We start from the raw sequence: 17551 nt of genomic DNA on the forward strand, positions 1-17551 counted from the left end.
TTTTTTTTTTTTTCATCAACAATCTTTAATGGCATTGTGCACTGATTAAAAACGCAGTGAGTAAAAACGCAGCAAAAAACGCACCAAATCGCGGCAAAAACGCATGCGTTTTTGCCGCGTTTTTTAGCCGCGGGTGCGTTTTTTAGACAAAAACGCACATAAAAACGCAGCGTGAAAAAAACGTCTAGTGCGCACAGGCATTTTGATGCATTTTTGTTCAATGGGTGGTCACCACAGACGCAGCAAAAAAAACCCAAACTGCACTGTGCGGACAGCAAAAATTAAATCTCATAGACTTTGCTGGGGAAGGAAATTTATGCAGTTTTCAGACCCAAACTGCACCAAAAACCGCTCAAAAATGCAGCGTGCGCACATTGCCTGTGTATGCACATCCACTGTGCTGGAGCTGGAAGACAATGCGTTTCTTATGCAATAAAAAAAACTCACCAAAACCTCATGGGGGGAAAGTAGCGTGAACAACGGCCTGAAGAGCTCACATTCTGTTTTATGTAGTATTTAATGCTTTCTAGTTTTATGCTATGTAGTATTTCTCTAGCGCTTTTATTATCCAGTTCCCTGCCTCCCTGGCACAGGCGGAGGACACCACAGAGCTCCCCTCAGCGCTCTCTCACCGTCTGTGGCGAGGCGACTCTGGCGAGTGATACAGCAGGTATCACCGTCACTCCAGGGGGCGGAGTCAATTCCCCGCCACAACGTCACCCCCGCCATGCCTTGCGCAGGCCCCGCCCCTCCTCCTGTCTCCCGCCGTCCTCTCGCTTCCCCCCCTCTCCACGGCTCCTGATTCTTCTTCCCAGGGACCGCGCCTTGTCTGTCAAGCGGAAGGGTGGCCGGGACCAAAATCAAGAGGGGGGGGACAAGCTGTCCTAACAACCATACTGAAAGCTGTCAGTAGTAAAGGAGTTCTAGGATGGCAGCGGGCAGAGCCGCCTCTTACTCGTCTCCATCCTCCAGCTTCAATGCTGGCTATGGGAACAGCCACAACGGGGCGGCGGCCGGTGAGGACGAGGACGGACAGAACCTCTGGTCAGTGTGTTGTGTGCTGGGTGGGGGCAGGGCGCCTCGTGCAGAGCCGCGCTGCTCATTCATTAGCTGAGGCCAGGACCGTTATACGGAGCCCGTGACACTGCGGGGAGGGCTCGCGCTCATTAACCCTTCCGTGCTCCAGACTTGCATCTAACATCAACATCGGGTGGAGTAGCGTTGCCCTGTATTAACCCTATGCGGGCGGGGCCGGATGAGTTAGGTGACAGATGACTGCCCGGGTGTGGAGACAGGTGACGCGAGGCCGCGCTGTACCTGTGTGGGCGAGGCGCAGCACTGCCCGATGTCTGAGCTATGTGCGCATGCGCGGCCTGAGGTGTTTGGGAGTTGGAGATGAGTTCTGGGCAGACACTGGTGCAATGGCTGCAACAGCAGAGAACAATAGCTGGCACTGCAGCCAGCTACCAGATGTTACACGGGATTTTTATGTAACCCCATGCCCCATAGTGAACTGTATTTGGGTAGCATATGGCCATCTTGGGTTAGGTCCTGTTCAGTGTGGGTTTTGGGTCTAGAAAGTTCCTGATGTACAGAGTACATGCACACGATGAGTAGTCGCTGCGTCCTGACCTGCGGGGCCATGAGTCTCCTCCGCAGGAGACCGGGCTGCTCGTACCCACGACCATGGTTCAGTGCGCTGCGGTCTCTCGCTTGTGTTCTCCCTATGGAGGACGCATGAGAATCCGCAGCAAACAATTGACAAGCTGCGGTCTGAAAAGTCGCACCACAGGTTAGTGTTTGCTATGGGATAAACAAGCACAGTGGGCATGGGATTTCTAGAAATCCCATCCACTATGCTTGTACTGTACAACACAGCGTTTTAGACGCATCTAAAGCATGCTACGTCCAAAACGCTGTGAACACTGAGCATGTGCACATACCCTTAATGGGGCTATCCCCTGTCATGCCAAGCAGTGTTGTAGCCAAACAGTATTGCAGCCAATTAGTGGGCTTAGTAGCTTGTTTGGTCTACATGGGCAGAGCCACAGAGTTCACTACTGCAGCCAAGTACCAGAGACCGGGGGAGTGGCTAAAGATGAGCTGTTTGGTCGAGGGTCACTTCGCTGGCAGCAAATGAGCCTAGCTCCACAGGCTCGAGCTTTTGCCTCGAACCCCTGATCAAGTCACTGATTGGCAGTTTGAGTCTCCGCCCACATACAGCCAGCCATAAGCAGACCTGTTCTTCTTGTGCTTTGTTGTACACTACATGTAATCGTGCTGTTATTATTCCCAGAATGAACCGTTCAAACACCGCAAGCGGCTCGCACAGGGCTGAGTACTAAGCGTACCTGAGCACAGCATTGCTCACGAGTTTTGTTCACACGTAAAGCATCCGATCCTCTAACCCGAACCTTGATTTTTCAGGTTCGCTAATCTCCAGTAGTGGCAGAGACTCAGTCCTGGAACTCAACAGGGTAAATTATGGTGGGATTTTTTTTTTAATATACATAATAGGAAACGTTTTGTGGAACCCCTTTAAGTCCGCACATCAGAAACTTTCCCAACACATAAGCCACTCTGTGAACAGGGCCTATCTAAAGATGGCCGTACACTACAAGAATACAGCACGCTCCAGAAATCCGAAAACTACACTGCAATATCCATGGGATTTTAGAAGTCCTGTATAATAGTTATTGCTGTGTCAGTAATTATTTACTGCAGTGACAGCTATTGCACCAGTGTCTGCTCAGGTCTCTGCCACCACCGATAAGTGCGCACCTCATCCACCTCCCCAAACACCACAGGCTGTGCCCACTTACCACATACAGCTCAGACATCACCAGAGAATAGAGTCTTTGAATTTGCTAAAAAAACAGAGAAACCCAAACAAGCAGTGATTGAATGTTTCAAACATTTATTAAATAAGTGCTGTAGGGTATAACAATAAATACGTTAAATATAGGACCAGGAGAAAAGGATGTGCTGAGGGGGAAAGAAACCCCACGTGTCCCGGAAGAGTAAAGAGGGAGTTAAGAAACTCATCAAAGGTGATCATACAAGACCTATAGGCAAGATGCCCAGAGTACAAGGCGAAACCTACATCAATTTAGTACAGAGGCACTCACATAGGATGCAAAATATGCTTTCATGAGTGGCATGAGATGAGGCAGAAATTACTTACCGAGGTCTGATCTACGTAGGTATCTGGATCTGGATAACACGTGGGGACCGGCGTCCCAACACGTGTTTCGCGTTGGTGTGCTTCGTCGGGGGACGGGTCCCCAACGAAGCACACCAACGCGAAACACGTGTTGGGACGGTGATCAGACCTCTGTGAGTAATTTATGCCTCATCTCATGCCACATCCTTTCTCCTGGTCCTATATTTAACGTTTTTATTGTTATACCCTACAGCACCTATTTAATAAATGTTTGAAACATTCAATCACTGCTTGTTTGGGTTTCTGTTTTTTTTTTTTTTTTTTTTTTTAGCAAATTCAAAGACGCTATGCGATTTTTCTGTGGTCCTTGTACGTTTCAAAATAGAGCTCAGACACAAGTACCATGCCTCGCCTACACAGGTAAAGCAATCATAAATGTCTGTTAGTCAGATGGAGGCCACCAGGGTTAACATGGCAGTCAGGCACTATTGAAAGCCCCCGTAGTGATCTTCTTTGTACTTATAGGTGTACAGGATACAAGGGATCAAATGATCACACGTTCCTATCTCACTGCTCCCTACATGTAATGTCAGAACTAGATCTGAGTGGATCGCTTCATACAACTGTGATGTAGGTCAGTTGTCTGACTTTGGACAGGAGCTGCCCAAATTTCCCAAACTTCCTGTTTACCTGGTGTGAGCTGTGCAATGTGTGGTTCACAGGTAATGTCTCGCCAGCCTGGTTAATCATAAGCCAAGTCTGGGATCCCAGTAGATAAGGCAGTCTGTGCAGCACGGCCAGAGACTACTGATCTGGACCATAGACTGGAATTGTGCAAAGCGATTCGCTCATCTCTACTCAGAACAACCACCACCATAAAGTCAATTGAAATCTTTATACAGTACAATCCGTTGGCCCTTGACTGAAAAATTGCTGTTTTTAATCCATATGCAAATAAGGAATCAAGCACTTTGGGTGTGTCGGACCACATCCATAGCCCCTACCTCCAAGGGCTATATTTCCTACCCAGACCCACCTTCCTCTGCTTGACTGACAGCTCTCTGCTTGTGTAGTCATGGTTGGCTACCTAGCACAGAGCAATATGACCATGTAGATCGTTTGAGGGGAGAGAGGTTGGATCATGCTGACAGATTCCTATTAATGTCCTTGGTAGTACGTTAATTCGAGCAAACGCATAAGCCAGCTTGAACTTCCAAGGTTGGGCAAATGCATCTACTTTTCCCAAATAATCATTTGGATTAAGGTAGAAATATAGATCCACTTTTGCTTTCTGATGACTCGCAAATACCGTGTTTTTCCAAAAATAAGTCCTCCCCCAAAAATAAGCCCTAGCAGTGATTTTAAGCATTTTCGGAGCAAGGCTTAAATATAAGCCCTCCCCCGAAAATAAGCCATAGTCGCGGTTCAATAATGAAGTGTCTGTGCAGCTAAAAAAGTTTGATACTGTAGGACACTTCATTATAGACAGCGGCACCCCGCAATTACACTCACCAGACGCCGAGCAGAGGACCTGCAGTGGATCACACACCCGCACACATCAGATCTCTCACACACAATCAGATCTCACGCACATCGGATCTCTCACACACAATCAGATCTCACACACATCGGATCTCTCACACACAATCAGATCTCACACACATCGGATCTCTCACACACAATCAGATCTCACACACATCGGATCTCTCACACAAACATCGAATCACACACACACTCAGTGTGCTGTCAGTGTGCAATCCGTTTTTTTTCTCAGCAGCTATTAGTCATTTACAGGACCATTTACAGTGTTTTGTACTACATGATAGAATTGTATCCATAAAAACAAACGTCCATGTGACGTAAGTGGGTTTTTTTTTTCTCGCACCCATTGACTTGTATTGGCGAGTCTCAGATGATATCGGCAGCAAATCTCAGCATGTTGCGACTTTTCTCTCATCCAGAATCTGGATGACAAAAAAGCTGACCAACTCCTCTGAATCATAGACTAACATTGGTTTGCGTGCAATGCAAGATTTTCTCACATTGCACTCGTCCGATTCATACGCACGTGTGAGCGTGCCCCTAGGAGTTCTATCACTGATATGATCTTCCAGCAAATGGAACATGGCCCTTAATATACAGGTGTAAACAAAGTTCATTTTCAGTGAAGCTGTTTCTGTCTTGTCACATCATTAATAATCACTAGTGAGCAGGGCTATTGGATGCCATGCATGCCCGCCCATCACACTGCCTCCACCATATTTTACAGAAGATATGCTGTGCTTTGGATCATGAGCAGTTCCAAGCCTACTCCATACTTTCTTCTTCCCATCACTGTGGTTCAGGTTGACCTTAGCTTCATCTGTCCAAAGAAAGCTTTTCTAGAACTAGGCTGGCTTCTTTAGGTTTTTGGGAGGGCAAATTCTAATCTGACTTTTATATTTTTAAAGCACCCCTCCTGCATTTTTTTTTTTTTATTTGAGCCCTGGAGTGTTTCTTTAAATGAAAGTCCCTTACCCTCTCTTGTATTCACCTGCCGCAATCATTGGACCACTGCTTAATGGTTTGCACCTTGTGGTGAGCCCTCTGTATTTGCTCTCGTGAAGTCTTCTCTTTATGGTAGCCTTAAGGTGGCTTTACACACTGCAACATCGCAAACGACATCGCTGTAACGTCACCGGTTTTGTGACGTAATAGCAACCTCCCCAGGGACGTTGCAGTGTGTGAAACACATCAGCGACCTGGCCCCTGCTATGAAGTTGCTGATCGCTACAAATCGTTCAGGACCATTCTTTGGTCCTTTTGTTTCCCGCTGTGCAGCATGATCGCTAGAAAGTTTCAGTGTGTAAAGGGGACTTTACAGCGACTTCGTTAGCGACTTCCCTTTCAAAAAGCTGCTTTACAACGTCCCCAATGACTAGCTAGGTCGTTCTGCAGGTCCGGATCGCTGTTGCGTCGTTGGCCAGGTTTGCCTGTTTGACAGCTCACCAGCGACTCACCAGAGACTTTGTAGTGATCCCGGCCAGGTTGGGATCGCTGGTGGGATCGCTGAAAGTCGCAGTGTGTAAAGGGGCCTTTAGATACTGAAACACCTAGGTACTTAGTGGAGGGTGAGAGTGTTCTTCAATCGGACGTGGTGAATGGGCTTTTCACACTCCTAAGATTTCTGCTATCTCTCTGATGATTTAATCTTTTTTTTTTTTTTTTTTTTTTCCAGTCTCCTGATGGTTTTTCTTCCATTGAGATCTTTTTTGACCACATGTTGTGGGTTCGCAGTAACAGCTTCCAAATGCAAATTCCAAACCTGGAATCAGCTCCAGACCTCTTACTTAATTGATAATGGATTAATAATGGAATGGCCAATGCAGCACATTAAAGAGCTTTTGATATAATTATCAAAATACTTTTGGTCCCTTGAAAAAGAGGCAGCTACATATAAAAGAGCTGTAATTCCTAAACAACTTTAGGATATGGGTGTGCCACAAATCATCTAATGAGCCTCATCAGGGACCTTTACATTGACCAAGAAGCAATAGTTAAAATGAATAAACGGAATAGTTCACAGTAGAGCGAGGCATCAGACAAGGCTTCAGCCTTTCACCATTTCTCTTCAATTCATAATTAGAAGCTATTTTCAGGAAGGCTGGGCTTGCTGAAAATTGAATCATTGCTAGTCAAATCATCAGTAATCTTAAATAGGCAGACAATATAACATTGATCGCAACAAGCATAGATGGATTGAAAGACTTATGGAGTCTCAAGATGGAACGCTCAAACATAGGACTCCTACTCAGTTCAAAGAAGACAAAAATTTTGACTACTGCCCGGTACGACTGGAACACATTTGAGATGGATGGCGATGAACTGGAAGTTATAAAGGACTTTAACCTACTCGGTTGAATGTTCACTCCAGATGCAGTGATGACTCCGGAAGTGAATAGGAAAATATATATGGGCAAATCAACAATGAAGTCACTGGACAAGGTCCTCAAATCAAGGAACATTTCGCTGGTGATGAAGAAATGACTCGTACATAGTCTGGTCTTTTCTGTAGTAACATATGTATGGAAAAGCTGGATGATAAATGAACAAGACGACAGAAGAAGAATCAACGTCTTCAAAATGTGTTGCTGGAGAAGGATGTTATCAATATCGTGGATGGCAAGAAGAACAAACAAGTCAATTTTGGAACAAACCAAGCCATGTGGCTTAAAGCAAGGATCACCAAACTATGACTTGACTACTTTGGACACATTATTCTATTATACGAAGAAAGCAGTAACTGGAGAAGGACATCATGGTTGGAAGAATAGAAGGAACAAGGCGAAGAGGAAGACCAATAATCCAATGGTTTATTATCAAAATATTTGTGTAGAAGACCCTGGAGGACCTATCTAGGCTTGCACATTTTCAATCTAGCTACAAGAGCGTTCATCCATCAAGTCACCATGGCTCGAGATCGAACTGAAGGCTATTGAAAGAAAAAAAAAATCCTAAATCCTTACTCCATTCAGAATGTGAATATCCTCAAAATAAAGCTGAGTGTCTGTACTTTAAGTCCATATTGATCATATAACTGAATCTTGAATATGTTTTGGTAAATGGCTAAAATTCCAAAACTTATCACTGTCCCAATATTTCTGGACCTAACTGTGTAATTACATGCTGCAATTTAGCTTCTTGATCAGTGACCTTGTTTTTCGCAGATATTTCTCTTTCTGCTGCCTCAGTGTAACCAGTATACCGGGTTCCAAAGAATCATTCCCCTTGAGGCCAGGTCCGCACACTGCATATTTTGCCGCAATAAAATCCGTATGTGTAGTATCTGAGCTTACTGCAGATTTTGCTGCTTCTCAAAATTGAGCCGAATCTGTGAAAATTCACAGCAGACGTTGCCATATGTTGGAATGTTAAATCTTTATCAGAAGTCAAGTAACGTGATGAGATTTGATAAAGGGATCTTTAGAGAAAGTATTTCTAAAGATCTTTTATCTTATGCTAATGATGCCAGCAACAAGTCGCAAGGCCGTTACTTCCCTTAGCTAGTCGGCCCCCTTAGCATGTAAGCATGCCCCTGTGGGCGTGCTAACATGCTAATGTATGCGCAGCGTCAGAGGATGGTCGCGCTCACCTTTCTGCTGTCATCGCGTCCGAGTCCTGGATTTCAGCTCAGTGCGCATGACCCCAGACTTTCAGTCATGCGCATTATGAAGCCGGGTGTATGAGTCCTGGCTTCAGACCCATGTAGTACACATGACCGAAAGTCCGGGATCATACACACTGAGCCGAAATTCAGGAGTCTGACATAATGGCAGCAAAAAGGTGAGTCCAACCATCCTCTGATGCTGCACATTCATTAGCATGTTAGCATGCCCACAGGAGCATGCTTACATGCAAAGGGGGCCGACTACCTAAGTAACGCCCTTACGACTAGTCCCTGCGCTCATTAGCATATCATAAAGGATCTTTAGAAATACTTTTTCTAAAGATCTCTTAATCTATGCTACTAGATACAGGGACAGTTATTCAGGGATTAGCAATATGCACCCAGAACTGCTCGTGGTACTGGGTGCATATTGCACCTGACAGGTTCACTTTAGGCCCGTTTCACACGTCAGTGAAAAACAGTGACTTTTTTCACTGGCGTGTAAAACACGCACATGTCCCTGCGTGTGCTGTGAATCACGGCACACGTGGGTTGTCTAAGTGCAATCCGGGCTCCGTTATCCGTGGCCCGTGATTGCACTTAGAAATCAACTCACCTGCGCCCGCTCCCGCTCTCCATGGTGCTGATCGCTCCCGCGACGCAGCATCCGGCCGGCAGTGACCCCCGCAGCAGCTGCTTCCGGGTCGGCTGTGTCGCGCATAATGAATATGCGCGACAGTAATCAGCCGGCTTAGAAGCAGCAGGGAGGACGGGCTGCAGAGGACATCGCTGGACGCCGGGTGAGTTAAAATGTTTATTATTTTAAATGCACGTTTTTTTCTGGCACGTGTTTCACGGACCACACCACTGCGTGGTCCGTGGAACATCAGTGATGCCAGAAAAAAATGGACATGTCTCCGTGCAGCAATCACGCACACGTGGGTACGCTGCACGGAGACACGTGCAGTGACAAATCACTGACGTGTGAGCAGACCCATTCATTAGAATGGGTCTGCGTATGTCAGTGATTCTGGTACGTTTAAAAAAAAAAAAAAAAAACACAAACGTACCAAAATCACTGACGTGTGAAAAGGGCCTTAAAGGGGTTGATCACAACTCTTGTCCTAGTGTTTTGACTACAGCAGTGTCGTCATGTGCGTGTCACCAGTCCCTCAGCTCAGCGCTGAGTGCCGTCAACCCTCAACGATTGCCTAGAGGGGTGACTCGTGCTGCCTACGCAAAATCACTAGTCACAACACTGGGACTGGAGCATTGGCTGGCAACTGTTGCTGGTCCCAGGGAGGGTGAGTACCTCCGGAGTTTGTAATTTTATGTATGTAATACAGTTCTTGGCCCTCTTTCCTGAAAGTGGACAACCCCTTTAAATGCTGTGTATTATTTAATCTCTCAAATTTTAGACTGTCTAGTTTCAGGCCCTGATTCGTCAGAGCAATTTTGCCAGATTTTGGTGTAAATTGCTTTCAAGAATGGCAACTTTTTTCACAACAGAGTTGTGCAAAAACTTTGACTTCGTATTTTCATGCGTGACGTCACAGCTGGTCTAATTCATGACAAGCTGTGGCAGTACCTAAGCCAGAGGTCTTGGTGCAATAATTGACTGGAATAATATTTGTGGCGTGGCGCACTCGCCACTCATCAGATGCTCCTAATTCTTCATAGGCATGTGTCGCGGGCGGGGAGGAGGGTGTCAGCACACCGCGCTCACCCCTTCTGCTCGGATCCGGCAGTTGCTCCTGGTGGCTCGAGCCGTGGGCCGGATCCCGGGGTGTCTCGAGCGACACTCCTCGCCCGTGAGTGAAAGGGGGGGTGTTTGTTGGGTGTGGGGATTGTTATAGTTCGTGACGCCACCCACGGTTGTGGTGATTGCACCACCGCTGCTCAGTGTGGGGGTCCCGGGGATGGTGATGCGGAGCAGCCAGGTGTTGTCTTGCCCCTCCGTGGGTAGGGGTTGGTGATCCCGGGGCCCGGTGATGAGATGTGAAGTGTAGGGCCTGGAGGGCGCAGGGGCGCGGGGGCAGCGCTGTGCCTTGCGGCACTATGGTACTCACTCAGCCTGACACACGGACACAGTTTGTGCGGTAAACCAACGGCTGGTAGGACGGTCCCACAGACGGCTGCACCTGCACTCCCGGTAGGTAACGGTGACGTTTCTCTTCCTTGCACCTATGTTGACTGATGGTAGCGGTGGATTCCCTCCGGTTACCCGCTCCCCGGCTGCAATCTGGGCCGGAGGAGCTCTACACTTTGCCCGCAGGCGCTGGCCCTGGGGAAACTGGTGCCCTGGCGGTGGCGGTGTCTCCCCGGTAATGGTCGGGCTGTTGCCTTCACTCGGGACTTGGTTGTTGGGGGAGCTGCGTCCCCGTCACTGACGGATTTGGCATATCTGGCGACTCCTAGCCTTGCCGGGGTCCGAGAGGCCCCTGCCCTGGTGCTGACTGTCCTTCGGAACACTGCTCCAGACCACCGGGCACACAGCCAACGGGGTCCTTCCAGGAACTTCCAAACTGTCCCCCCTCCAAACAGTCACCGCCGTCGCTGACCTTGCTGTTCTGGCCCTACACACGGCTGGGCTCTCAGGCTTTCTTTCCTTCTGTCACTTTGCTTGCTTTCCTCCTTTACTCCCTTCACTTTCACTTTGTTGTTTACTTTAGCCCCTGCCTGGGCTACTCCTCACTCCTTCCACTTCCTCCTCCCTGACAGTTCTGCTCACTCAAGCTCGTCCCTGAGCTGACTGCCTGGTTACTTCCTGCCTCCAGAGTTGTGAGCTCCTTGGTGGGCAGAGCCAACCGCCTGGCCCACCCCCTGGTGTGCATCATCAACCTCTGGAGGAAGGCAACAAGGATTTCTGGTTAGCAGGTGTGCCTACCTGGAGTGTGGGGTGTGGTGGTGTTGTGACCTGTGTCCCCTGGCTTGCCCAGGGCGACACATTCATCTCTTGATGGGGTGGGTCACTACTCTGTAGTAGTGACCACATCTCTGTAAATCTGATAGGGGAGGCGTTTTCTAAATACCTTCTGTTGCCAATTCAGCCTCTGAGTGGTGCTATTGCGGTCCACTCTTCCCCCATCGTGTGACTCCGGGCTCCGTGACCTCTGGGGTCCGGTGATAACATGTCAACTTCCAGTTGACCTGACACCACCGTGGCCGGCCCTAATCTCCCTGAGTGACTGGGCTGTGGGTGGCATTCCACCGCACATTACAGCCTAGCGTCTCAACCCAGCATCTCGCGTGCGCTCTCCTTCACTGCAGAGGTCCGCAAGCATGAGAGATACTGGGCTGTGATGAGTGGCTAAACACCGGCCACAGTCCAGTCACTCAGCAAGGCTGGGGCCACGGTGATGTCAGGTCAACTTCCAGTTGACCTGACCTCACTGGATCCCAGAGGTCACGGAGCTCAGGGGCGTCATGCGATGGGGAAGAGCAGACTGCGATAGTGCCTCTTAGATGCAGAATTGGCAACACAAGGTATTTAGAAAAAGCCTCTCCTATCAGTTTTACAGAGATGTGGTTGCTACTGCAGAGTATTGAACCCCCCCTTTAATGCATCAGAAGCATCTGACTCCAACAGGCTCCCACTTCAAGACTAGTGAAATAATTATTCTGATGACCACTTTTCAGTCTGCTAGCTTTGTGCCAAAGATGTGTGCTACTATCCTGGTGCAATTTTCTTGTGTGATAAAGCCACACCCTTCCGAATTAGCTCTGCCCCTCTTCAGTGAGGTCACTCCACCTTTTTGGTTTAGGCACAGAAAGCATCTAAAACACAATAAATGTGGTGCAGGTCATGAAAGACCAGGTCCCCCCCCCCTCTATTTAGATTACACTTCTGGCACATTTAGCTTGGTAAATTCCCCCATTGACTATGAGCAGGCTGTCGGTCAGCTGCTGTGCGTTATTGAACCTGTGTTGGGGCCTCCGAATGTCTCATTAAGACGTCAGTTGTATATGAGAAAGAAACTGACCTTTTCTCTTTAGAGTGCTGTATTTGATTTCCATTAATGTTTGCTCTCTATCTCTGTTCTTACAAAAAGTGGGGCACCAATTTTACTCAGATGCAAAAAAACAATATTCCAAACTTTTTTCCTCCCAAGAAACAATACAGTAGGACATTAATTTGAATAGGTAAGCTTTTGAGACAAATTAAATGTATTGTTTTGGTGGAAAGAACACATAAATGCAAAAAGGACATATGAATGTATGAATGAGACGTGAGGGAGACTAAGGCTCTGTGCCCACGTAGCATATTTTCATGCAGTTACTCTGCGATCTGCACCGCAGCGTAACTGCATGCGTCCTGCGTCCCCAGCACAATCTATGAAGATTGTGCCTAATCCATGCCCACGTGGCATATTAGAAAGCAGCGCTTCAGCTACTGCTGAAGCGCTGCGTTCTAAGAAGTGACATGTCACTTCTTTCGTGTGCGTTGCATGCAGCCCCTGCTCTGTCTATGGGAGGGACTGCATGCAGAGCGTATGGAATCGGCTTTTCATTACGCACGGTTTCTGCAGCGATTTGAAGCGCACGTGTCCTGTTCAAATCTCTGCAGAAATTTCTGTAGGGACAGAACGCAACGTGGGCACATAGCCTTAAATTGGCATGCTGCAGATTTTTCCGCAGGGAAATCTGCATTATTACCACTACGGAAAAACACAGCATGGGCACAGCGCTTCCAAAATGCCATAGAAATGGCTGGGGACTCGCTGTACTGCGAATTTTTGAGAAATCCGCGAAATTTCTGCAAAAAAATTGCCGCAAATTCGGCGAATTTTCCACAGCGTGGGCACATAGCCTTAATGCCCCTTTACACACTGAGACTTTCTAGCGATCCCACCAGCGATCCCAACCTGGCCAGGATCGCTACAAAGTCTCTGGTGAGCTGTCAAACAGGCAGACCTGGAAAACGACGCAACAGCGATATGGACCTGCAGAACAACCCAGCTAGTCATTGGGGACATTGTAAAGCAGCTTTTTGAAAGGGAAGTCGCTAACGAAGTCGCTGTAAAGGCCCCTTTACACTCTGAGACTTTCTAGCGATCATGCTGCACAGCGGGAAACAGGACCAAAGAATGGTCCTAAGAGATGTGTAGTGATCAGCAACTTCACAGCAGGGGCCAGGTCGCTGATGTGTTTCACACACTGCAATGTCGCTGGGGAGGTCGCTATTTCGTCACAAAATCGGTGACGTTACAGCGATGTCGTTTGCGATGTTGCAGTGTGTAAAGGGGCCTTTTAGACACAAGTGTAAACCAAACCTTGTAAAGCCAACTAAGTTTACATGGGTCTGCCAACTCATGTCAGCTCATAATGGCAGTGTTTAATGGGGTTGTCAGATTGGTTTGGGGTTTTTGTTTGACATTTCAACGACTAAAACTAATAAAACAATGTAAAATTCTAATATTACAGTGCCCTGAACATTACTTTTGCTAGACCTTTTCCTTTGGTGCTAAGCCCTTTAGCATATTATCTACTTCTGTTCTGATTTGATTTTGTGCTTGTTGCTTGCTTCAACGTCTTTAAAAGTCCTGCTTCCTAGGTCAGATGTTAGTATCATCATATTTCTTTTTCCACCTCTATCTCCACAGGTCGTCTATCCTGAGTGAAGTCTCCACACGCTCTCGCTCTAAGTTACCATCTGGGAAGAACGTCCTGCTACTTGGTGAGATACGATTTACAGTGGTACCTCGCTTAACGAGTAACCCACTTAACGAGAATTTCGCTTAACAAGCAAAGCTTTTTGTAAATTTGTAACCCGCTTTACGAGAAAGCTTTGCTGTACGTGCGAAATCCTCACCTCACACACTTCTGGTTCCGTCCATCCACCGTGCACTGACCCGCACTTGCAGTCCGTACAAACGCACACATGTACGCACAAACACACACGCACGCACACACATACAGTATTATGCTCACCTTACCTTCCGTTCCACCACTGGGCTTATGGTTCTTGTAGTTCCCGGGTACATCGCGGCGAACTATAAGTACCATGAGGCCGGCGGGGGAACGGAAGGTAAGGTGAGCATATAATATCTGTACCTTCCGTTTCATCGCCGGCCTCCTGGGTCCTGTAGTGCGCCGCGCCGCACCGCTCCACTCCAGGCATCTGCATCCATAGCAACGAAGCAGGAACTTCCTGGTTCCTGTCACCGCTTGTCAAAGGCAGCACGCTGGCTAATCGGAGGCAAGCGGCTCTGCCTTTGACGTCAGCGCTCTGGCAGTAAGTTCCGCCCTCGTCGTTATGGTTACCTGTTACACGGCCCGCATCGGAGAATAGAAAGTCGCAGGAGACCGGCGATGGAACGGAAGGTAAGGTGAGCATATAATATGTGCGTGCATGCTTGTGTGTTTGTGTGTGCTTGTATGTGTTTGTCTGTATTTGTGCATGTGTGGAATGACACAATAGGGGACCAGGATGGGACATTTAACTAGTTGTGGAACAAATTGTCAGCATTGCAATGATTTCCTATGGGAAATCTTGCTCTGCTGAACGAGTAACTTGATTAACAAGCACACTCCCAGAACGGATTGTTCTCGTTAAGCAAGGTGCCACTGTATTTTATTGATCTCAAGGAAAATTGTAGTATCACAGCAGAAGAATATATAGAGACATGAAAAACTTAATTAAAGCTTAATTGCTACACAACAGTAGAATTGACCGTGTAATGTCATACATTACGATTATTCAAGAGCGGTCATGTACAACTGACATTTCTTTGTTTTTAGTAGCCAATGAGTTACTTTGGTTTTTTTTTCCTTCTGAACAGGTGAGGATGGAGCCGGAAAGACAAGTTTAATAGGAAAACTTCAGGGAATTGAGGAATATAAGAAAGGAAGAGGAATGGAGTACCTGTACATTAATGTTCATGATGAAGACAGAGATGGCAAGTAGCAGTGAGAGGCTACTGAGAGTTGGACAGAATATATATATATATATATTAGTGTCGTCTTTTCGTTTTAAGCCATGTACATGTTTTTCTGAAAAGCATTATTAATTTTTCTACATTTAGTTTTTTGGTTTTTTTTTTTGTCAGATTTTATATTTTTAGTAGTGGTGAGCGAGCACTACAGTGCTCTGTACTCGTAACAAGCAGTTGGTGCTCAGATGGATGCAACTAGAGTACCCCAGTATAATGGAATTCAGTGGGGAACTCGAGCATTTTTCCTGATGTGATATCCCTGAAAATTGCTCGTTCCCCAGTTATTTCCATTATACTCAGGTATTCAAGTTGCCATCTGAGCATCCAACTGCTCGTTGCAAGTACCGAGCACCCATATTTCTTTGTCGCTCCATTGGGAGACCCAGACAATCGGGTGTATAGCTTCTGCCTCCAGAGGCCACACAAAGTATTACACTTTAAAAAGTGTAACCCCTCCCCTCTGCTATACACCCTCCCGTGCATCACGGGCTCATCAGTTTTTATGCTTTGTGTTGAAGGAGGCTGACACTCACACAATGCTCCACATTTTAGTCAGCAGCAGCTGCTGATTATATCGGATGGAAGAAAAGAGGGCCCTAACAGGGCCCCCGGCATGCTCCCTTCTCACCCCACTAAGTCGGCGGTGTTGTTAAGGTTGAGGTACCCATTGCGGGTACACAGGCCGGAGCCACATGCCGTTTTCCTTCCCCATCCCTTAGGGGCTCTGGGGAAGTGGGATCCTATCCGGTCATCCAGACACTGGGAACGGCCTCCCTCCGCAGCCCCTGTGGGATTCTGCCGGACAGGAGACGGAGTATCATCAGGGACAGGGCCCTGCATCTACAGGTACTCTGTGTCCCCTTGGGGACGGTGCATAGAGTACCTTGACCTCAGACGCTGCAGCGACTGCGGTGATTGGTATGACGCCGGGACTACCGCGCCTGCTTGCCGGCCGCGGTTTTAACTTTAGTCCCCGGCTTTTGCGGCCTAGTGCCTTACACTCCCGCCCCCGGCCCTGCCAGTCAGGGGGAAGGGCGGGACGGTCGGTCTAACGCCGACAGTGAGAGCTGGAGCACACTTGGCTGTCCTCCGCCCCCCTCACTAAGCACTCTACGACACTGATCCCCGCAAGGTACTCAGTGTCCCCTTGGGGACGGTGCATGGAGCACCTTGGCCTCAGACTTGGCAGCGCCTGCGGGGTTAGTACAGACTACCGCGCCGACCGCGCCTGCTTGCCGGCCGCGGTTTTTAACTCTAGCCCCCGGCTTTTGCTGCCTAGCGCCTTAAACTCCCGCCCCCGGCCCTGCCAGTCAGGGGGAAGGGCGGGACGGTCAGTCTGAGGCCGACAGTGAGGGCTGGAGCACACTCGGCTGTCCTCCGCCCCCCTCACGTTTCACTCGGGGCACCAGATTCCCGCACTTTTGGGGTTACGCCCACGGCTCCCCCCTCCACTGTAAACGCCGACAGCCATGTTTTTAAGCAGCACACACTGCTTGAGCGGTCGGTACGCCAGGGGGCTTCTTCTCGGTGCTGGGCCCCCTAGAGTGCTGAACTGTATATATAGATATATAATGTTTGTATGCATTTTCACAGTTCGGCTGTACATATGTATCCCTCAGTGATCACTGTGAGCATTGCTCGGGCCATGTGGCACTCGCTCAGCCGGAGCCGGGGGCACTGGTTGAGCTCCGCCGGCGTCCCCTGTCCAGGCGGCAGGGACAGAGTTGCAGGTTTTGCTGAGAAACTCTCTGAGTCATTTTCACTATCCATGGCTCAGGCTATGGACAAATGGTCTGCTAAGATACTAGGAGCTTGCAGTCCAGACCGGCCCCTTACACAGGCCCCGGGCACTGCGGGATCGCCCCCAGGCCTCTCTCGGTCTGCGACGAAGCATGCTCCTGGGGTGGCCTCTAGTTATTACTTGGTGGACTCCGGCACGAACCGCAGTCCCAGACCGGCTAAGCGGCCTTGCTTAGAATCTTCCCCGACTTCATCAAGGGTCTCAGCTTGAGGACTCTATAGAGGATGATGCGGAGGTCGCAACCCAGGACTCTGTCCGGACGTGGCTCTCAAGGCTTCAGAGATGCTGTCCAGAAGCACAGGGCTTTCCCGGACAAGCGTTTTTACTAAACGCCTTATAACACACGTTGTCCCTTCCCCTCTGACGTTGTTAAGGGTTGGGCTCAGTGTCCCAAGGTGCCCCTCCAGTCTCTTGACTGGCGGCTAGATCAGTAGTAGCAGTGGCTGACGGTTCAACGCTCAAGAATGCCACGGACAGGCAGAGCTCCTAATGAGATCCATCTATGA

The 17551-nt window shown here is 48.4% G+C and overlaps 1 protein-coding gene across 1 annotated transcript in view; it reads left to right on the forward strand.

Annotated features, from left to right (window-relative positions):
* Positions 1–738: 738 nt before the first annotated feature.
* The window catches only part of DYNC1LI1 (dynein cytoplasmic 1 light intermediate chain 1), a 70317-nt gene continuing 53504 nt past the window's right edge, over positions 739–17551 (forward strand). Inside the window, exons 1-3 of the mRNA XM_075315239.1 lie at positions 739–1044; positions 13913–13986; positions 15092–15208. Coding sequence (XP_075171354.1) covers positions 929–1044; positions 13913–13986; positions 15092–15208 — 307 coding nt within the window. The 5' untranslated portion in view covers positions 739–928. The remainder of the gene's footprint in view (positions 1045–13912; positions 13987–15091; positions 15209–17551) is intronic.

The sequence above is a fragment of the Anomaloglossus baeobatrachus genome, chromosome 6 (assembly GCF_048569485.1).
Source record: "Anomaloglossus baeobatrachus isolate aAnoBae1 chromosome 6, aAnoBae1.hap1, whole genome shotgun sequence".
NCBI classification, from domain to species: domain Eukaryota; kingdom Metazoa; phylum Chordata; class Amphibia; order Anura; family Aromobatidae; genus Anomaloglossus; species Anomaloglossus baeobatrachus.